This window comes from Brachyhypopomus gauderio, chromosome 3 (genome assembly GCF_052324685.1).
Source record: "Brachyhypopomus gauderio isolate BG-103 chromosome 3, BGAUD_0.2, whole genome shotgun sequence".
Taxonomy (NCBI): Eukaryota; Metazoa; Chordata; class Actinopteri; order Gymnotiformes; family Hypopomidae; genus Brachyhypopomus; species Brachyhypopomus gauderio.
The window spans coordinates 18458711-18481490 of NC_135213.1; the positions used below are offsets into that span (position 1 = coordinate 18458711).

At 45.7% G+C, this 22780-nt stretch overlaps 1 protein-coding gene across 3 annotated transcripts in view; it reads left to right on the top strand.

Moving 5' to 3' along the window:
- LOC143510531 (PH and SEC7 domain-containing protein 1) overlaps window positions 1–22780 on the top strand; it is a 56166-nt gene that overhangs the window by 6069 nt on the left and 27317 nt on the right. Inside the window, exons 2-6 of one of the 3 annotated variants that reach the window (XM_076999978.1) lie at window positions 2272–2319; window positions 6551–8882; window positions 9819–9936; window positions 10353–10881; window positions 11164–11613. In XM_076999978.1, the coding sequence (XP_076856093.1) occupies window positions 6699–8882; window positions 9819–9936; window positions 10353–10881; window positions 11164–11613 (3281 nt within the window). In that variant the 5' untranslated portion in view covers window positions 2272–2319; window positions 6551–6698. The remainder of the gene's footprint in view (window positions 1–2271; window positions 2320–6550; window positions 8883–9818; window positions 9937–10352; window positions 10882–11163; window positions 11614–22780) is intronic. The other 2 variants (XM_076999977.1, XM_076999979.1) reach the window with 2 other exon arrangements.

The following is a 22780-nucleotide window of genomic DNA, read 5'->3' on the forward strand; positions in this document are numbered from 1 at the left end:
ACATCCTAATAACCTGGAGGTACAAAAAATAATCACTGATAAACTACTATAATTGCAACCACTGAAGTGAAACTGAAGATGCAAAAGTAACTACTAAACATGTAACTAGTGTACAGTACAAACAATCACCGGACACCTGTCCAACTGCTCATTAACACAAATCAGCCAATTACATGGCAGCAATTCAATGCGTTTAGGCATGTCCACATGGCCAAGACGATCTGCTGCAGTTCCAACCAAGCATCGGAATGGGGAAGAAAGGTGATTTAAGTGACTTTGAACGTGGCATGGTTGATGGTGCCAGACGGGCTGGTGTGAGTATTTCAGAAACTGCTGATCTACTGGGATTTTCACACACAACCATCTCTATGGCTTACAGAGAATGGTCTGAAAAAGAGAGAATATCCAGTGAGCAGCAGTTCTGTGAATGCCTTGTTGATGCCAGAGGTCAGAGAATGGACAGACTGGGTCGAGATAGAATGGCAACAGTAACTCAAATAAGCAGTTAATACAAACCAAGACATGCAGAAGAGCACAACACACAACACGTCACACCTTGAGGTGGATGGTCTACAGCAGCAGAAGACCACACCAGGTGTTGCTCCTCTCAACTAAGAACAGGAACCTGAGGCTATAATTCACACAGGATCACCAAAATTGGACAATCGAAGATTGGAAAAACATTGCCTGGTCTGATGAGTCTCGATTTCTGCTGCGACATTCGGACATTCAACTCTACAACTCTGCTTCTTATCAATGGTTCAGGCTGCTGGTGGTGGTGCAATGGTGTGGGAGATATTTTCCTGGCACACTTTGTGCTCATTAGTACCAATTGAGCATTGTGTCAACGTCAGAGCCTACCTGAATATTGTTGCTGACCATGTCAATCCCTTTATGACCACAGTGTACCCATCTTCTGATGGCTACATCCAGCAGGATAACATGCCATGTCATAAAGTATGAATCACCTTAGACTGGGTTCTTGAACACAACAACGAGTTCACTGTACTCGAATGGCCTCCACAGTCACCAGATCTCAATCCAATAAAGCATCATGGATGTGCAGTCGAAAAATCTGCACCAACTGCATGATGCTATCATGTCAATATGGACCAGACTCTCTGAGGAATGTTTCCAGTACCTTGTTGAATCTATGCCACGAAGGATTAAGGCAGTTCTCAAGGCAAAAGGGGGTCCAACCCGGTACTAGCAATGTGTACCTAATAAAGTGGCATGTGAGTGTATATCAGTACATACAGGTGATGTGGTAAAGGGGTTTTACAGGTTAGCCACTTGTTCCCCTCAAGCACAGGTGTTTCTGTCAGTCGAACACTCTCAACAAACACTTTCGAAACAGTACATTTGCTCTTGGGTGAATGTTTGTTGCTATAAGGCTGACAGTTTAGTCTGAAGACGAGATTAAAAATTAGCAAAAGACTGTGTGTGTGTTTGTGTGTGTGCGTGTGTATGGGGATAGCAGGATTTAGTCCATAACTGTTGCATTCAGAACACTGTTCTGCCACATAAGGCCTGTCTCTATGACAACAGTTCTTAGCTCTGTCATCGTCCCCCAAGGAATGTCTAGTAATACATACAACCAGTACCATCAAAGATGCTGTCCAGCTCTTTACCCATGGATCACACTGTGAAACCTGGTGTCCATGCACCTCTATACCAGACCCTGTTCATATCAAATGTGAAAATAAGTTCGGTCTCCTCTATCACTGCGGGAAATACAATATGCATAGCCACAAACCTACAACTCTGAGAGTGCTGTAACCTGTTTGGATGTGTAATGCATCCTAATAATCGGGTCTTATGAACGGCTATGTAGGAAGTAATTAATTTCAGTTACCCAGACAACTGGATGGTGTAGTTGTCATCTCTTGGTGGAGGTTAAATGATGCTAGATGGGTCGGGGTGGGGGTATGTGTTGGGGGTTCAGAGACACTGGTCTTTGTCTGCAGAGGGAAGCTCTCCTTCTGAAGGGAGTTTGAGTTGCAGAAGGAGAGACGGGAAAGACAAAATGGGGGTCAGGTTTCAGCAACATTCATTTGTCTTGAAAGAAGTTACTTCATAAAATCAGTTTAATAAAGCATTTTAACATAGTCAGCAGATGAGGCAGCTAGTTGCTAGTCACTGTCACGTACAGTAAAGCTACAGGCTAATATTAGTGTTCTCGTCTGGCTCGATTCACTGGCCACAGAGCTAAAATTAGCAACGAACTGTTTGACGCTAGCTTCATTAACCCCATATCTCCACTACACCCAGGATTCAGGCAGCTGGGAGGCGCTGATGGATCCGACTGAAACACTCACAGTATGTATCAATCTTCCCTCCATGACCTTTAAGTCAGGTGTGTGTGTGTGTGTGTGTTTGGCGGGGGGGGGGGGGGGGGGTGGTATGTCAGTACATCCTTTGTCATGGTGACCTACAACTGAAGCTGCTCTTCTGAGATACTATAATTTCAAAAATAATCAGCCATGAATAGGTTTTCTTATCCTGAAACCTAGCAGTTCTCAGATTCTACTGAATGCGATTTCTGTGCTACATTAGAAATGCATTGTGTAGGTTATCTACCCCAGTGATCAATACTTGAAGTTGTATGCCATTGTCCATAGGATGCTGTTCTGTGTGAATGTGTAGCACTGATACCCCATTCCTGTTCTCTGTAAGACCTTGTACACTTACTTTTAAATGACTCTTCACTGTGCCCTGTGCTGTCTGACACCAGCTGGGACAAGTGCTGACAGGTGGCACAGCAGGAGCGTGAGAGGGTGAGGGTGTGTGAAGATGACTCATCTAGCATTTAGTGCTGAAGTTCAAGGGCTGGCACTGGGTGTAGGAGAATGCCCCAGGGGCGCCGGGTGCAGGAGAATACCCCAGGGACACAAGGTGTATGAGAATGCCCCAGGGGCACCAGATGTAGGAGAATGCCCCAGGGGCGCCAGGTGTAGGAGAATGCCCCAGGGGCGCCAGGTGTAGGAGAATGCTCCAGGGGTACCAGGTGTAGGAGAATACCCCAGGTGCGCCGGGTGTAGGAGAACGCCCCAGGGGCGCCAGGTGTAGGAGAATGCCCCAGGGGCACCAGGTATAGGAGAATTCCCCAGGGGCGCCGGGTAAGAGGCACTGGGTCAGAGACCACCTTTGTATGACCATTACATTACAGTCATGTGAAAAGCAAAGTAGACCCTCTTTGAATTAACAGAGGGTCACCTGGTCCCATCAGGTCTTATTATGTAAACACAATCTCATATGAGCAACACCCCATGACAAATTGTACTGTGTCAACAAAAACTAGGCCAAAATGCAGAAGTGTGTGACAAATTAAGTGCACCCTTACTGTCTCCATAGGGATTATGAGTGGGAGTAGCAGGGTGTTGCTAAACAAATGCCCTCGATTACTTGAGCATCAGCATGACCACTTCTACTAGAGCAGATGTTTGGTCAGTTTGCTGGTTTGTGGCATTCAAGAGTTTGTTAACACCATGCTAAGGAGGAAAGACATCAGTTATGGTCTTAGAGAAGCTGATGCTTCATGGTAGTAATGGCATTTCCAAACAAATGAAAGTATCATTGTACAGTGCAAAGGTTTCTTCACAAGTGTTCCCAGGAGAGCATGTCCTAGCATGCGGTGCACAGGGAAACCCATGAACTACATCTTAGACTCTACAGGTTCATGACAGCACAATTACAAAAAGTCTGAACACGTATGGCGTGTTTGGAAGGGTTGCCAGGAGAAGGCTTCTTTCGAAGAAGAACATGGCAGCATGGCTTAAGTTTGCAAAGTGAATTCACCACAGTGCTACAGGAACTGTGACCTTTGGACAGACGGGACCAAAGAGGAAATGTTTGTCCAGAGTTTCCAGTGGCATTTTTCTCGAAAACCAAACAGAGCATATCGGCACAAACACCTCATACCAGCTGATGGTGAAAGACTGATGATTTGGGATGGTCAGCCACAGGAACCAGGAACCCTGCAGTCACTGACTCCACCATAAACTCCTCTGTATACCAAAGTTTTCTAGATTCAAACTTGAATTTGCCTGTCAGCTCAAGCTCAAAATTGAATCATCCAGCAGAAAAATGACAGCAACAGAACGTCTGAAAAAGACAATCAAGGCTGCAACGGCCCAGTTGAAGTCCAGACTTCAACCCAACTAACACTGTGGTGGGACCTTGAGAGAGCTGTGCATAAACGAATGCCCACTAACCTAATTGAACTGAAGCGACACTGTAGAGAAATCCTCCAGAACTATGTGAGAGACTTCATAACGAAAATTATTATTTCAAGTTATTGCTGCTAAAGGTGTTTTGCAAGCTGTGGATTCATTTAGTCTTACTTTTGCTGAATAAATAAAACGGTGAAATCTGTGTGGTGGTGTTCATTGAGGTTTTTTCTTGATTGATTTTTAGTCATACGCGACATATCAGAATGAGTCAGACGCTTGCAGACAAAGGGTAAGGGTTTAATCACGGTCAAACAGAAGAAAGGTCAAAACCAGACAAGATGACAAAACACTGAGGAAAATTGTAGTGAAAAAAAGAGTCCAGGTCAAAAACTGTATGAATCCATAAACAAGCATAAAAGAATCAGAAGGGCAATTCAAAGGCACAAAACATATACAGAAAACCAGGTCACCAGAATGTAGAGTGCAGTCTAGACAACGCTCAGTATGCTTCCTGAGGTTTGACCATACTTCACAAAGAATAAATAGAGAACATGCCAATGAGCCACAGGTGAAGTTAGCAATGAGGGGAGGAGAATCTGGTAAGTCTGACTGAGGGATTCTGGGAGTTGGAGTTCCTAGGGTCAGGCTACATGACATTTATGCCCCGATACGTAAAACCAAAGATTCAAATTGAGGTTTAAAAATCCATCCTCTGTTATGGTGAGATTACAAACTAAACCATTTCTCTGACTAATCAGAGAGGAAGGAATCACCCATATAAAATGAAACTAGTGTTCAGAATGTCTCATTTCTCCCATTCCTTCCTGAACTTTCATCAAAACATCCGGCTGGATAAATGCTAACACAAGCCAAGCAATATATAGGTTTATATTGGGTTTATATATATATATATATATATATATATATATATATATATATATATATAAATATGAGAGAGAGAGGGGGGGGGTGGATGGATGGATGGATGGACGGGTGGATTTTATAAAACATTTATTCTTCATAAAACCACTTTATGAAAGTCATATTAATTAATTTGCTTTATAAGACATTGCGCTTCTAGTTATTACTACTACTAATGAATAATTATGCTGGCTTATTGGAGGCATAAATAAACATTATGTATTATAATGTATAGTAGAAAAAAATATATGTCTATAAATAAAGATATGCCCATAAATAAAAAATAAGATTTCCTTTGCTTCACCATACTAAATGTGATCAGCCCGTGTATCAGGACAAGAACACAGAAGTGAGGTACCATCACATATGTCACAGAGTGCCTTTATATTGCTCTGTTTTACAGCACTACTGTTTGGAGTTATTGTGTGTGAGTGAGTGAGTGAGTGAGTGAGTGAGTGAGTGAGTGAGTGTGTGTGTGTGTGTGTGTGTGTGTGTGTGTGTGTGTGTGTGTGTGTGTGTGTGTGTGTGTGTGTGAAGAGGGGAGTGAGCTCTGTGTGTGGTGTCTATAGAGACTGGTCTACAGGGGAAGATGGTGACTGAGCTAAACTGTAACTACATTGCCTGTCTAGTTAAGTACTTGAAATCTCAACCATGTTCCCAGTCAAGATTTAATTACAACCAATTAATATTATAACTGTTATATTAAAATGGTCTTATATTTGTGGGAGTGTGGCAGGTGTCTTGACTGTAAAGAAGTGGCCCTACAGTGCATTTACCCCCCCCTAGCTGTGAACTGAGGAATAGCCTTGAGTTGTGCTTTCTCAATGCTACTAAAATCCACAAAGAGCAGTGTGTACATAATTCTACATCAGTCCGCAGTCTATAAGACAAAAGTGACTTGCCTATTACCCAATAAACACACATTCCTCTGCTTACAAAGGAGCTCTCTTCAGGGAAAAATGTTGCAGTATTATGTATAGAGTATATTAAAACACTATTAATAAGAACATTCAGATATTTCTTGTGTAAGTTAATTAGGTTTATTACATGAAATAAATCGGTGTGTGTGTGTGTGTGTGTGTGTGTGTGTGTTGCTGTATTTTCTGTTCATTTGGTAATGCTTTATCGTTCAGGAACTTTAAAGCCCATACTCCAATAGTCCTCATGCAGCCAAATGCATTATTACTAATCCAATAAATATTGTTTCAGTATTGTCCATATCCCATGACAATACAAGGAATCACAGCCTCAGCTCTATTTTTAGCTATGGGAGTTATTCTGAGTATTGCTCATTCAGCCTGGTTCTGCATGCTCAGTGTACTCCGCTACCATGTAGAGGAAACTTAATGATCTCACATTGTTCTCTCTCTCTCTCTCTCTCTCTCTCTCTCTCTCTCTCTCTCTCTCTCTCTCTCTCTCTCTCTCTCTCTCTCTCTCTCTCTCTCTCTCTCTCTTAGACAGTGGCTGGAGACTGTGAAGGACTTGGACTTGAAGATCTAAAAATAAAGATGCACAGTCAGACATCTCTGCGTCTGAGAGAAGAAAAACTAGGGAACAGAGAGCAACACATCTGTCTCTAGGTGCCTCCTGCGATGGAGTGAAGAGATGTCTCACTCTGGAAAAGTACTTCATCTCTATGTGGAGGTGCGATCTGCCCCAGAGCATGATGGGAAGTGTAGTTCTGGCGATACGGTGGACAAAGAAGATGGGCCTGTCGAGGCTTTAAGCAAACTGGCACAGGCAGCTGCGTCAGATCTCAGCTCATCACCTAGTCCCATGCACAACTGCCCCGCCTCCACTCCTATGCCCAAAACTTCCGTCAGCTTCCAGCTACAGACTGCACACTGCCCCCTCCAGTCCCCACAAAAGGAGCTCATATGTGGCCTTCCTCCAGAGGAGCTGGATCACCACGTGTGTGCCGCTCTGAGTCACAGCATGGCCAGCAAGTGTGCGAAACACTTTCAGCCTTCCTCACCTTCAGTGCTCACGTCCGGCCCAGGGACCCCCTGCCGAGGATGTCGGCAGCCCCGGGGCTGCTCCTTACCCTCAGAGCTCGGTCACACATCTGTAGTCACGTTCAGCTACATCGAGAAGGCAAATATCAAGAAAGTAGAGAGCCCTCACCACCCTATGGGCATTCTGAGAGAGGACGGCGACCAGCCACGTAAGAGGTTCAGCGATCTGACATTGTCTGGGTCCCCAAGCTTGGGCAGCAATAACAGTCCATTCCACCAGCAGGCGGGCTCGCCCGCTCTCAACCCGGCCACTGTGGAGTCCGTGGGCCGAGCCGCCACCCAGAGGGCCCTGGAAGACTTTGGCTCTCCCCAGCTACGGTCTAAATTCGTCCACAGGTCAGACCAGAATTCCGGGGGAAGACAAAACCAGCGATGTCAGTCCTGGGCAGGTCCACAAGGCCAAGATACAGACAGATCAGGGGTAACATCCATCTTGCCCGGGAGCCCAGCTTCAGAACGCCTCTCCTCCCTCAAAGGTCACTCCGATATCGCCTCCCAGCAAAATTCCAGTCCTAGGCTTCAGAGAGGCCTGAACCTTCAGCAGCTAAACCAGCAAGGAATGTCCAGCTACGGTATTAACAACACGGGTGAGTTGAATATCAGTCCTCTCTCAGGTGAACAGGGCGGTTTTGTGCTCGCCAACATGCCCACCGAAGGTCTTAACCAACTCAGTGGTACCAGTCCACCCTCAGCACTGAACAGTCCAAACATAGCACTGAACAGTCCAGACGTAGCACGCAAGCTCGCAGTGGAGGCCACCAAGGTGTCGGTCATTTTCGACGAGGTCAGAAAATCCCCTTCCCACAATGCATTTGGAGACGTGGGAGAATCTGGACGCTGCCTCTCTCACCGTCAGAGCCCAGCTATGAACATGAACATCCCGGTAGACAGATTACATCCCGAACTCCCACCAGTAAATGGTGCTCATTCACAGGCCACAGAGCCCACAGCCAATCAGAGCTCAGCAGCATCAAACAAGCTGACCAATCCCCTCCGCTGCATGATAGGCGTAACGTGTGACTGCCCAGCTCTCCCCTCCCAACTGATGCATCCATGGCTGTCCAGAGGGGACGTGGGGTCCCCTCTGCGGGACCCTCGCTTACTGCAGGGCAACTTTTCAAGCACAGACAGCCCCACGCTGCACCGGCGGAGACCTCCGCAGTACACCGGTGAGGGCTGGTCTCCTGAAGAGGCCTGGGACCTGTTCCCAAACACCTGTGGGGAGATGGGGGAGGAGCCTGCCTCTGACAGCGTGGAGATCGCCCGCAGGCTCCTCATTGGACAGTGCATGGAGGAAGCGCCGATCAGCTGGACCTCCATGCAGACGTGGCGAGAGCACAGTGTGTCGGAGGTGGAGGTGTTCACCCCAGCGCAGAGAGCGGGAGATGACCGCGAGCACGAGGGAGACGGAGAGGAGCCGCTGGGAGACGAGGAGGCCGTTGTCAGGAGAGGAGAGCACGACTTCCGCACGGCAGTTTGCAAACACCTCCAGCACGAGGAGAACAGGGAGCAGGCGCAGACCAGGGAGAGCGGCGAGTTCAGGGCGGTTTGGAGTGGAGAGCAGAGGCGGGCGGAGTGGAGGCGCAGGGAGGCGCTTCTCCTGGGCCCCGTGGTGCTGGAGGAGGGCGGGGAGAGAGTCGACGGGGAGCAGAATGGAGCGCCAGGGTCGTCCCCTAGTTCCAGCGGGGTCACGGGGAGTCTGGGGGACAGAGAGTGCCTGTCACCTGAGTCCTGCCATGGCAACCAGACAGAACACCCCAGCTCAGGTATACAGGTGAGACTGTGGCAACCATGTATTTCAAGTACTGTGTGTGTTTAATTCTGACTGTGCCCACAAATGTTATAAAGCTTTAATATTACTCAACTGTACATTACCTGTAGTGTCTTACACTTACAGAAAGTGAAGTTCAAGCATATACATAAAGTAAAAATAAAATAAAATCCTAGTCTCTGTTACTGGGGGAGGTGTTTCTGTCTGAGAGTGGAAGTGACCCACACTGCTCCCTGCTACTGCAGCAGTGCCCTGCAGGGCGGGGCTGCCTACATGCCCCTACAGGGGGTGTTGTGAAGGGGTCTCTAATTTGAGCCTATCAGCTAAATGACAGGAACTCTGACATTCACCCAGTTTCACTACAGGAGCAGGTATATAGGAGTCTGGCCCTTCTCAGTGTTCTGAAGAAAGGGCTAAAGCTTTATTAGGAAAACCTCACAATGTATCAGCTACCTCAGCTCAGTCCGAGTGCCGAACCACAAGACGTGTGTGTGGCTACATCTGGCCCGCAACACAGAAGCCACTTATTAATGCTGTATTAAATAGTAATTTGAGGTTGCATGTGATTTGAGGCAGGGGGCATGCAGAATGTGTGTCTGCTTGCTGTGTGTGCACGCCGCTGATTATTACGTGTGCTTATGAAGTGTGTGTGTGTGTGTGTGTGTGTGTGTGTGTGTGTGTGTGTGTGTGTGTGTGAGAGAGAGAGAGAGAGAGAGAGAGAGAGAGAGAGAGAGAGAGATAGGAAGATAGAAGAACCTGGTTACATGGAGGCCTGTGTTACTCTGTGGGAGAAAAATAGAAATCAGGGTAGATTGCATAAGTGTGTGTGTGTGTGTGTGTGTTTGTGTGTGTGTGTGTGTGTGTGTGTGTGTGTGTGTGTGTGTGTGTGTGTGTGTGTGTGTGTGTGTGTGTGTGTGTGTGTGTGTGTGTGTGCTACAGTCTGATGGTGGCTCTATGGTACTGGGGCCATCTCTGCATTCTCAGAAGATTGCTCGTGCCAAGTGGGAGTTTCTATTTGGCACCTCGGCTGAGACCTCCATAACAGCGCGAGTGAAGAGTGAGTGATCTGTGCATCTCCTTCCTCTGTGTTCATCACTCCCCTAAGCTCACCCCACCTAAGCTCACCCCACCTAAGCTCACTTCAGATCATTAGGCTTTAATCATGTGTATGACCTCACAGCTCCAAGTGATCACATAAATATTCAGCTGTCTCTCCAACACAATCATGGCGACATGATGAACATGTTGGGATGTGCAAAGATTCCATTTGATAATATTTTTAATTAATGCAGAAACAGTGTAAATCAATTTTTCTACACACACTTAGCAGCATTCACAAAGCATTGGGCATAAGTTAACTATCTGCTTTACTTTATCTGTGCTGAAGTATTATTCCAATTTAACAAATCCGTGCTGTTTTTCAGATGAGGTAGTCCTTGGAAGTCTTTTAAATGATTTCTTTCTTTCACCTAGATATGCTAGATCCATCCACAGCACCCCCTAGTGGCCACTCCACTCCAACTCCACCCTCTTCACTGCCATTGGAAGAGCTTGCACTCCGAGCCAGTCATGATGTACAGCATGTGGAGGTGGAGCTTGTAACTCCTCCCCCTGCAGCTTCAGGGACCTCCCCCAAAACGGGCATAATTCGTCGGACTCTAAAGTACTCGGAAACAGACCTGGATGCTGTTCCACTGCGGTGTTACAGGGAGACGGACATTGACGAAGTTCTCCTGGCAGACCGGGACGACTCGGACTCTGCGTTCGGGAGTAACCGCAGCGTTATGGGAACCTCTGGTACTGGAAGCAGCCCACTGGGTGGAATGTATGAGAGGACAGACGGGGAGGAGGAAGATGAGGAGGAAGATGGAGCAGAGGAGGAAGAGGAGCAGGATGAAGATGTGGCCAGCTGGGCGAGTGTAAGGATACAAGGTGACATGAGGAGACAGTTGGCCAACCAGGAAGGAGAGGAGGAGGAGTTATTCAGCATGCTGCTGAAGAGGTAAAGTTGTAAATATGCAAATGCGTAACCTTACCAATGGCAACCCCTAAGATGTTCTTTAGTTGTTCCCCAAATTAAGCACACTTCCATTTTACTCTCCAAATGCACATTTCCTCCCTGATGTTCTCAGATCGAGTGGCCGTCTTTGCACCTACTGACCACTGGATGCCAGATGACACACACAGACACACACAAACACTGGAATCTGTATGCTTACAAAAACATAGACCTTTTTCTTTCTTTTTCTTTCCTTCGTTCCTTCCTTCCTCCTTTTGTTTCTAGACCCAGTGACTGTGTCTATAAGTGTCATCCTGCTCTGAAGTCTCCTGTTCTGGTGAGAGGGCCACGTCGTCACTCGGGTGACAACCTGGACACCTTCAGCCGCCATTTTGAAAGCATCATGGAGTCCCACCGAGCCAAGGGCACCTCCTACAACAGCCTGGACAGCCTCGACCTCCTGACCTCCAGCACCCAGACGGCACTGACCTTCGACCTCCCGACGTTGACCCCAAAGGTGAAAGGTCAGCTGTACCAGAGCGCACGGCAGATCGTGGAGCTGAGCTTCGCCCCGCTGGCACACGGGGAGATGCCCAGCGTGTCCGGGTCGGTGCTGACCATCACGGCAGACTCAGATGCTACGCGCGCTCCATCCAGTGAGCAGCTCAGCAGTGGCTCCAACGACAGGTCTGCCCGGGACAGCTGGCCCATTAACCTCGTGTACACACTTGCCAGGTGAGACAGAGGCATGACTCCATTAACACACCTCTGTAACGAGGCACTCCAATTAAGGCTTATTTAAATGCCCACTCATGCTGTTCAGATCAGAGATGCATGGGCGTACACGCCCACTACAGATATACAGCACCTTTCTTTCTCTCGCTCTCATTATGTAAACATAGAAACAAAGCCAAAGTATGACAGGGAGACATGCCCACAACTTAATACTGTGACGGGCAGGGTGAGCAACTAAAAAGGAAGCGATCACGCCAAGTCTCAGGGAAAGAGGATGGTTTAATTGAAAGTGCGCAAACCAAAAACCCGTGACATAGTTCCAGATTAAGGAAACAATAACCAGCAGTCAACTGGTACAAAGACAAAACATATATAGACGAACAAACGACCCTCAGGTGAGATGGATCACAGGTCCCGCCCACCTGAGGGACGAACATCACATGACCAAAACAGGACAGCTGCCGCTGTAGACGGGGGCGACTGGCAGGCCCCCCCCCCCCCACATTGTGACAAATACAACAAACTTAACAAACTTCAGTGACCTCATTGAGCATGTTCACACACACACTGGTACAGAGACAAGTTCTTTGCTACTTGAAACAAAATCAAGAGTAGCTATTATTTTTTTAAGAACTGTTGTGATATTTCCATGAGTTGTGTGGCCTTCTCAGAGCTATGGAACTGAACTTCACATGCCTGAGGCTGAACACTCTCGTTCTCAGACAATGTAAAGTGGCCGATCTTTATCTGTTCAGATAACCACGTTACAGTGTGGCACTGGCTACAGTGTCACTGCAAGCTTTTCTAGCCTTCATGTCTTTGTTGTGATCTGAGCACAGTTTCACAGCCAATGTGTGCAGACATTTAAACTGCTCTGACGTCCTGAAGAACATAAATATTCACCCTGTTTGACCTTATGAAAACGAGAAGGGGTTAGTGAAGCACCACGTTCTTGATCTTTAGGCAGGTGTGTGTGTGTGTGTGTGTGTGTGTGTGTGTGTGTGTGTGTGTCAGTGTCTGAGTGCCTGTGTGCATGCGTTAGGAAGGTGTGTGTAAATGTGAAAAGACATCAATGGGAGGGTGGGTGGTGGGAGGGGCAGGTTGAGACTTTGTAGCAGCATGACATCAGGAGTTAGATATTATTAGACATCTCTAAGTACAGAGAAATGAAAATTATGGACTATAGTGTACAAGTATGGACTCGGCTAAAGAGTGGAGTCATAAGATTGTACAGCTGTAAGGGTGGAGCTAGAAGGTAACACAGCTGTAATGTAAATGTGCCTTATTTTGTCAATTGTGATTTTTTTTTTCATCCCCAATCGAATTTGTCCTCTGCTTTTAACCCATCTGTGCAGTTAGAACACACACACACACACTAGATGATTACTAGGGGGCTGTTGATCACACATGCCCAGAGCGGTGGGCAGCCCTAGCCCGGCATCCGGGGACCAGTTGGGGTTAGGTGCCTTGCTCAAGAGAACCTCAGTCATGGCCTCAGGCCTGGGAATCAAACCCATGACCCTCCAGTCACAAGACCAGTTTCCTACCACCAGACCATGACTACCCAGAAGGTAACACAGCTGTAAGGGCGGAGCCTGAAGGTAGCACAGCTGTAAGGATGGTCAGAAGGAAGCACAGCTGTAAGGGCGGAGCTTGAAGGTAGCACAGCTGTAAGGGCGGAGTCAGAAGGTAGCACAGCTGTAAGGGCGGAGTCAGAAGGTAGCACAGACATGAGGGCTCCCTGGGGCATCATCACTCCGCTGCTTTCCATCAACAAACTTTTGACAAAAAGAGGTGAAGTGACATCATCATAAAATCCCAGTTTACCATAATGCCCATGAACCCCCCAGATCTACACCTTTACCATGACTCTCAATGACCATGAACCCCCCAGATCTACACCTTTACCATGACTCTCAATGACCATGAACCCCCCAGATCTACACCTTTACCATCACTCTCAATGCCCATGAACCCCCAGATCTACACCTTTACCATCACTCTCAATGACCATGAACCCACCAGATCTACACCTTTACCATCACTCTCAATGACCATGAACCCACCAGATCTACACCTTTACCATCACTCTCAATGACCATGAACCCACCGGATCTACACCTTTACCATCACTCTCAATGCCCATGAACCCCCAGATCTACACCTTTACCATCACTCTCAATGACCATGAACCCACCAGATCTACACCTTTACCATCACTCTCAATGACCATGAACCCCCCAGACCTACACCTTTACCATCACTCTCAATGACTATGAACCCACCAGATCTACACCTTTACCATCACTCTCAATGACCATGAACCCACCAGATCTACACCTTTACCATCACTCTCAATGCCCATGAACCCCCAGATCTGCACCTATGAAGGGAAGTATTTAATCAGATGCCTGACTATGTAAGTGGGTTTTCAGCATAGCCTTAAATATGAGACTATGTCCAATTCTAGAACATTGACAGAGAGGTTATTCCATATTCCATTATTTGGGCAACACAGTGGCTTGGTGGTTAGCACGTTTGCCTCTCAGCACTGGGGTCTTGGGTTCAAGTCCCTATCTGAGTGGAGTTTCCATGTTCTCCCTGTGTCTGCGTGGGTTTCCTCCGGGATCTCCGGTTTCCTCCCACAGTTCAAAAACATGGAGGTTAGGTAAATTGTCAGTCCCTGACAAATTCTCTCTGAGTGTGTGTCTGTTTTTCTCTGTTCAATAAAAAGTAGTGTCTGAGTGTGTGTGTGTGTGTGTGTGTGTGTGTGTGTGTGTGTGCGTGCTTGTATGCCCAGTGGTGGATGGTGCTCTGTCACTAGGGTCTGTCCTCTCTCCCCTTCCTGCACCCCATTCAGTCCCCCAGGGGGCTGTGGATCCCGGTAGAGCACATATATAATTGATTATCTATGGCCCCCTGGATGATATTTAATTATTATTAGAACCCACAGGCCACAGCCGCCCGACGATGTTTTGCACGCACAAACACTACATTCCCCACAATGCAACGGTAGCCCGCAAAGTCACTGCAGCGCACACAAGCGGTGAGGGTCTGCACGGCGAAAATGACATAATCGCAGTGGCTCCGCCCGTGCGCGAGGGCGTCGCACGCTGTCGATTCGCAAGGTCGTGCACCTCTCGAATTTGCGTGCACCAGTTAAACTTAATTAAGTTAAATATTTATACATATATTCGAAATAATTCAAAATAATTCGCTTTTTTATTCACATTATTTAATGGTTGTTTATTTTCAAAACGCCCAATCTTAACGTCTTCATGTTCTCTCATGTTTCATCCTGGAATTACAAGAGGCTCGTATTTGTTAACGTAATACAGGAGAACTGTTCAGTCAGATAGCTATTTGTTGTGAAACGAAGTCGTTACAATTTCAAGCATTTTCAAGTACTTTAGCCTAAATTGCAGCACTTTTCAAACCTTTATTACTTTATTCATTTAATGTACAGGACATGTTTTCTTTGAAGGAAGTTTGTTTTTATCTGTTTGCTTGTTGAAAAATGTTTTCACTTGAAATTACTGACAGATCCATAAGAAAATATTGCTTTATTCATTTAAGCATTAAATAATATACACTGTGTTAGGTCTTGGTTCAATAGGCTATGTGCAATCATTTCAATATGTTTTAATAAACATTGAACCAGTCCGGCCCTCGGCTTGTAGCAAATTTGGTTTTTTGGCCCTCGGTGTATACTTTGACATCCCTGCGGTAGAGAGTACGCTGTGTGCAATTGGCTGCCGCTTCTCGCCGGTGTGTGTGTGATTGGTAGTCTGTGACTTTAAAGCGCCTTGGGTATTCTGAAAGGCACTATATAAATCGAACATTCAACATTCATTCATAGCAGGGGAGCTTCATTGCTGTGACTTTAAAGCGCCTTGGGTATTCTGAAAGGCACTATATAAATCGAACATTCAACATTCATTCATAGCAGGGGAGCTTCATTGCTAAATTTCCTTCCGGATCTATCTATCTATCTATCTATCTATCTATCTATCTATCTATCTATCTATCTATCTATCTATCTATCTATCTATCTATCTATCTATCTATCTATCTATCTATCTGTCTGTCTATCTGTCTGTCTGTCTGTCTGTCTGTCTGTCTGTCTGTCTATCTATCTATCTATCTATCTATCTATCTATCTAGGAAAACGCTCTGCCCCCTGCGGTAGTTTTCCTTTTTCTAATAAAGAGCCTGCACCTTTTGATCTAAGTAGACATGGTGGGTCATAGTGCACAGAGTTCACAATGGTACTGTAATGCAGGACAGTTCAGTGCTTTGTAGGTGATTAGAAGTATTTTATAATCAATATGAAATTTGACTGGGAGCCAATGTAATGTAGCTAAGACAGGGGTAATGTGATCAAATTTCCAGTTCTGCTGGGAACTCTGGCTGCTGAATTCTGGCTGAAGCTTGTTTAAGCACCTAGTAGTATAGCCAGATAGTACAGCATTACAGCAGTGCAGTATGGAAGTGGTAAATGCATTGACAAGCTTTTCTACATCCTGGAAAGGCAGCATGTTCCTGAGGTGGATAAAGGCAGTCCTGGAGATATATTATCTACAGTACATGAGCTTCACAAGAGACCATGGCATTCTGTTATAACACCAAGATTGTTAACTGTTAAAGTTCATCCATCAGAGGTTAATAATATTCTTGGAGCACATACTCCTGAGTGCCTGTGGACCTAATAGAACCACCTCCATTTTGTCAGGATTAAGCAACGTTTCTCAACATCCAGTATCTGGTGTCCTTTGCACATTACTCACCAATATTACTGTAAACTGAGATTTGTCCTCTGGTTTAGCTGAGACATTTAACTGAGTGTCATCAGCATATCAGTGAAAACTAGCACAGTGTTTACACAAAATGTCTATATAACTATAAATATATAACAAATAAAGCAGGAGCCCTAGAGCTGACCCTTGTGGGACTGGAGGAATGTACTCTGTACTCTGTACTTGATGGACTCCCAATCACACCTATTACCAGTTAAAAATCTTGGTGTTACAGTTTTTCTCAGTCGGTTTGGTTCATTTCTCAGATCAGAATTGAAATTCTCAAAACAGTTCATTCAGTCTCCACATCTCCTTGTCACTTGTGCACATCATAATTGAATTTCTCCTTGTGTTTAACATTTTCCAAATGCTTTTGTACATATTGCAAATGGACATGGGCAGTTGTCTGTTGTTTTTTACATTATATGTTGCTTATGTCATGTTTATCAAAATGTGTTGTATGGATTGGCTGTTGAATTGTCTTACCCTCCCAAACATTTAGTCTTTAGGTCATCGCCTAGGTCATTATATGCAAAAGTGCTGAACATGTTGTCATAATCTCTACGGCATCATTTTACATTTATTTAGTTAATTTTTTTGTTACATTTTGGTAATTTATCCTAATTTGATTAAATTGTTTGCAAGTGAACATTCAGTTACAGTAAGAAAGGGAATTGGTGAATGCTTAGATCAACCAATGGTCTCAACCATAGGTCAGAGGTGCGTCTCATGAACCTTTACTGTAATTGGCAAACATTTATAGACGCTAAACACGGCAGTATCACAAAGTCTCATAATGGAAAGACAAGGCCATGTACAGGGTGAACAACCAATAGGAGAAGTAAGACTGTGGTGTAGAGGGGTAAGATTGTATGGTGTAGATGGGTAAGACTGTGTGGTGTAAGGCTGAGGGGACAAAACAATGAAATACAGTAAGGGCAACAATTGTGGACCATGTTTTACATGTAAGTCATGGTCTCACAATGGCTGAAGCTGGTTGCTGGGTGCAGCCGAATATTGGAAGATCAACTGTGTCTTCAATCGTTCAAACATTTCATAGAGAAAACATGTATGTACTGTAATTCAGAAATGTGCTCTCTGCTGTAATGCTGCACATTGACATACTTTCTGACATGTTATTCTTTTTTTTTTTTTGCATTTTTGCATTCTTATACCATATAGGATATCAAGAGTAGCTCATAGTGGTAGCAGAGGTTCCATTTTCACACAGCAAGAGAAGGCTGTATGTGCTCAGGTTGTTTTGAATGTGTAGAATAAGTTTCTAATTTTGCAGTTTTTCCAGTCAGTCTTTTCTGAATTTCAATCAGATTTGTTTTTGTCAATAAATTCCAGTGCGAACAATACCGTCAAACAATATTGCTATACAAATTTGATTCCAGTCCAATTTCTTGCTATCAGTCTCCCACATACAGTCATGTGAAACTTTGTGTTCCATGTAAGTTTGTATGTGTGTAACATGTATTTGATATACCACAGAATGTGCAGCGTTCTTGAAATCAAAAGCTTAGCTAGTTTCCATCAGAATATACAGTCTACAATGACTGTGACTTATAGTTGCACTGACAACATGACTAAGTATTTTGACTGCCTTGTTCATAGGCAATGGCACACAGACTAGATAATCTGATGGCACTGACAAATCGACTGACCTAAATATTTGATTTTGGGGCAAAAACAAAGAATTTTGAGTGAAGTATGTGATTTTGCCGGTATTTCATTGAGTTTTGCTGTTTGCACTAACTGTTTTGAGAAATGCACTAGTTGTGATGCCAATGTAAAGCATGATGTGAGAAATGAACTAAACCGACTGCGAAAAACTGTATGATGGATCCCAGTTTCTCAAAACACAAACAATCCAGTTTCTTTGTGTTGGCATGGTTTTAAATGGGATTAAATACCCAAGTCTTCAATACTTGAGTACAAACAACTGCACTGGTCACTCACTGTTTCATATGGTAGATCAGCAATATCAGTGTTCTCAAGTCTCACGCATTGAGGTTCAAATCTTACCCTGACAAGATCACACTCTGAAATGAATTCTAAACTTGAGAGCCCTGGCAATGTAGTGTTGATTAATTATACTAAGAGTGTATACTTTCCAGGCTGACAGAATGTAGTTGCTGCACAATTCATCAGGCCCCCGTTCATTAAAAGGTCAGGCACCAGTATGACGGAGACGCTGGTGTGGTAATGCCGTGGTTGTTTGTGGGACTGTTCATAATAACAGACTGGCTACATACAGACAGCAATCAGCTGAGATATCGAACACAATGTTTTAAAACATTGAGCTAAAGAGTAAAAAAAATGCATTTTGGTCACCAGACTCATCAAGGCCTGATGTTTCTTTTGAGGTCTCAGCTTTGGAGTAGTGTTGACTCTTGGTGGTATTTTGGCCTTTTGTCTGTTGGTGTGCGAGTCTCTCCACACACACTCAGTTGGGGCTCTCTCCACACACACTCAGTTGGGGCTCTCTCCACACACACTCAGTTGGGGCTCTCTCCACACACACTCAGTTGGGGCTCTCTCCACACACACTCAGTTGGGGCTCTCTCCAGACACACTCAGTTGGGGCTCTCTCCACACACACTCAGACTTCATGCTTATTGGCTCATTCCCAGCCTCAACCTGTTTAATTGTACTGTTCTTTTTCCCAGATCTTTGGCAAAATGACACATCAAGATGATGTTTATTAAAGAAGCCCTTATTATCTTTAACCATAACTTGATAGTCAAATATTCAATTGTCAATATAATCAATGTTTAAACATAAATTATAAACATGAGGTTAATGATTATGAACAATTCCATTTTCACTTGGCTTGTATGGTACACTTAGGCTTTAAATGGAATATATTCACAAAATCAGCAGCATTTTTACTGTCCATCCTGTCTTAATTCTAAGATGCACAGAGTCTGTATTGTCTGCAGCATACTTCTTAATCCCACTCTGTCTCACTGTTCATTACAGTTTGCATGTGTAGCCTAGGTATTATAGCTGATATGATTTTTTAATATTGAACATTAATTGTATACCCTAGATTATATGTAATTAATTATTAAGAAAAAAATTAATTAATCATTAGAATAAATCATTGTCAAAAAATATGTAGATAATTTTAAGTCGATGTTGATCAGACGAGTACAGTTTTTTGGGAATGTTAACATTAATGTTTTCATTTAATTTTGTGGCGATCAGTAAATGGGGGTGGAGCCTAGAGGAAGGGGGTGGCGGCTGCTGTGTCTGACCCCTCCCAACCGGTCCAGACAGTCGAGAGCAAAGTCCGTGGCTAGGGTTAGGGTTAGTAAACGGGCGCACATGGATCTGCTGGTGGAGCGGTACGATGATCTCACAGCAAGAACGAGCAACACCAACGATCAGGAGAGACGGAGGCTGCAAGGGATGGGTACGTTGGCAGGGAAACGGTTGCTGGTGCCGGAGGAGCTGAGGGCGCAGAACATCATGCTGGCCATCCTCCAAGCCACACATGCAGAGAAGGAGGACCTCCTCCTCCTCCATCGCTCAGGGGTGAACAGCGAGGAGGAGGCGATTGAGTCATCGAGCCCTCAGAAGGCCCTTGGACAGCAGCAGTCATCCTCCTGAAGACAAAGGATATCGGTTGGTCTACCAGTGGATCAATGCCGTAACAAAGCCTCACCTGTAACCACTCCCACACATCAGCTGTGCCTGCTGTGTCTATCAGCTCATTGGCTCAACATGGTTTAGCTCGCTGAATTGGCAGGTGGCACTCACTCCGGACACCAATGGGAAGTGGACGTTCACATTAGGCACAGTACTGTGGCAGGTCGGCGAGTTCAGTGGGTAAGGATCAGTGTGTCGTCTGTACTGGTGCGGTGTACTGGTCCACACAACCAGCTGCAATGATGCACTCACTTGCCTGGATGTTCCTGATAAACAGGTCAGCAAACCTCCAGCTGCATCAGATGAAGTGCAGTCTCCTTCAGCATCATGTGAGCTTTCTGGGTCACGTTGTGGACACAGTCAGAGTAGAAATCAGCTCAGGAAACGTGGAGGTGTTGTGGAGGTGATGGGTGTGGCAGTGTGGTGGGTGGGGGGGTGTTGCCACGGTGGAGGTCATGGAAGTAATGCAAAGGTGGAGGTTTTGCGGTGGTGGGGATGGTGCAGTATTGGATACTGTAGAGGGGTGAAGATGTGGAGGTGTTGCAGTGGTGGAGACTCAGTGAGTCAGTGAGCCATCTGTGTCTGGCTGGTATTACTGTCTGGGTTTGGCTGGTATTACTGTTTAACTGGTATTACTGTCTGGGTTTGACTGGTATTTCCAGTGTTTCTGTGTTTGCTGAAACAGCTGCACCACTGCTTTCTAGTGGGCGGAGCATACAGTCACTGTTCTCCCTGCTCAGTTAGGTCGGACACCAGTGGCGGGGTTTCCCAGGGAGGTGCGCGGAGTTCTCGAGGGCATTGGTGCTGACCCGTCAGAAGTACAGTGCCGGGCTGAGAGGGTCACCGCTTTTCTCCAGTCGCTGCTTGAACAAACCAGAGCGGAACGACTGCATGACCTAGAGAGAGCTGCTGGCTGTCCTGGTGGGACTATGCCTTGTCTGCTAATAGCTCTACGCCGTCGCCTTCACCCTGCGTACCCAACACGCTTAGCTAACTCCTCACTAGCTCCAGCAGTTCCCAGATCCCAGGGGCCGCGTCAACAGGCGGATCAGTGCGCTGCAGTAATACCACACCACCATCCCCCAGGGCACTGGGTGTTGGTCGAAACCCAGACGTGACGCTGCACAGACAACCCCGCCGAGGTGGTTCACGCTGGCTGGGACAGCGTCTGCACGCTGGGCTGCTTGTACGCTGTTCGTGTGGGGCAGTCTGAGGGAAACCGTACTGGAGCGGTGCATGTGCGGGTTGGCACTGGTGCTTCAGTGCAGGGAAAACACAGACGTGCTACACTACAGCATCAGGTCCACTAGCTGGGATGTCACATGGATGTAGAACCACACGTGGCCTCCTGGGACCGGCCAGGAGTACCAGGGTCACTCCAGCCATTTTGGAATTCAGCCCTGAACTAAGGACATACGACAAGGATCTTCTCCACCACCTGTGCACCAGCACCTCTGTTTGTGTGGAGCCATCCACCCTCCACTAGCCTGTAGCCCTCTTAGCTAAACTGTTTATTCATAACTAACACATGACTAGTGTCATTCTCCTCCCAGCCCTGTCACATACACATGCAGCATCTCCAAATATCCCAATTACACCCAACCAACTTCACCCCAACAGACAAAACACAGCTGCATCAGTGTCTGGGTTTTGTAATTATAGTTTTCCTTGTGATGCTCAAAATTGTACAGGACACCTAAGCAGTATTAAATGCCTGAGTGAGCGTAATAATAATGATCTTACACTTATTATACCATACACAATCCCTCTCTGCAGCATGTGTGTGTGTGTGTGTGTGTGTGTGTGTGTGTGTGTGTGTGTGTGTGTGTGTGTGTGTGTGTGTGTGTGTGTGGCAATGGATGTGAGAAGGGGGGTGGTTAATAATGCACCCCTAACCTAAGCCCACTGGGTCCTACATAATCACAACACTAGAAGTACTTGTGTTTGACTTTTTCCTCAGTGTTTTAGCTGACACTGGACCAGTGGGGGTTTTTGTCCTTTTCTTATGCTACTGCAGCAGTGTTTAGGTACAAGAAGGTGGTACACAGAAAGGACACGCTTCTATTTATAACAAATCTCCTTGTTCTTACACAGTGACAATAATGCTTGTGTATACACTGGGGCTAAACCCCTTTGCAATTACTGTTAAAAATTGTCATCTATCATCACCTCTGTGTTATATCTTTAAAGAACCACAAGGTGGCAACAAAGTCCCATATATAAGGGGTTGATGCAAATTAGATCGACTTTCGTAATCTAGACAGCTCGTTTTAGTCTTGCGCCTCCTAATGCACCTGAATCAGATCAAAATGACATGTGAATATCTGGTACAAGTGTACTTGAAGCAGGACTAGAGCAAAACTGTAGTCACATAGAAGGTTACATATATAACACAAGTCTTTTTGTAGTCACTATTTGGTGAGATGGTGAGAGAGAATAGCTGTGGGTTTTCTTGGTACTGCAGCTGTGTGGCCAGACGTTAAAGACACTCTCACACTCACGCAGTTTGAAATGTCACACTTGTTTGGTCATGCTCTTCCCTTCTCTCACTCCTCCTTCATCCGTCTTTCTCTACGTCTTGCATTTGCCTTCTCTCTCTACATTCTCGTTTTCTCCTGCTTTTTTAACCTCCAGATACCTTTGAATTGAGAAATGCTGTTGTTTTTGTGCTGGGAGGATGTTCCTGCATGGGGTTTTAATGCTCTGACTTC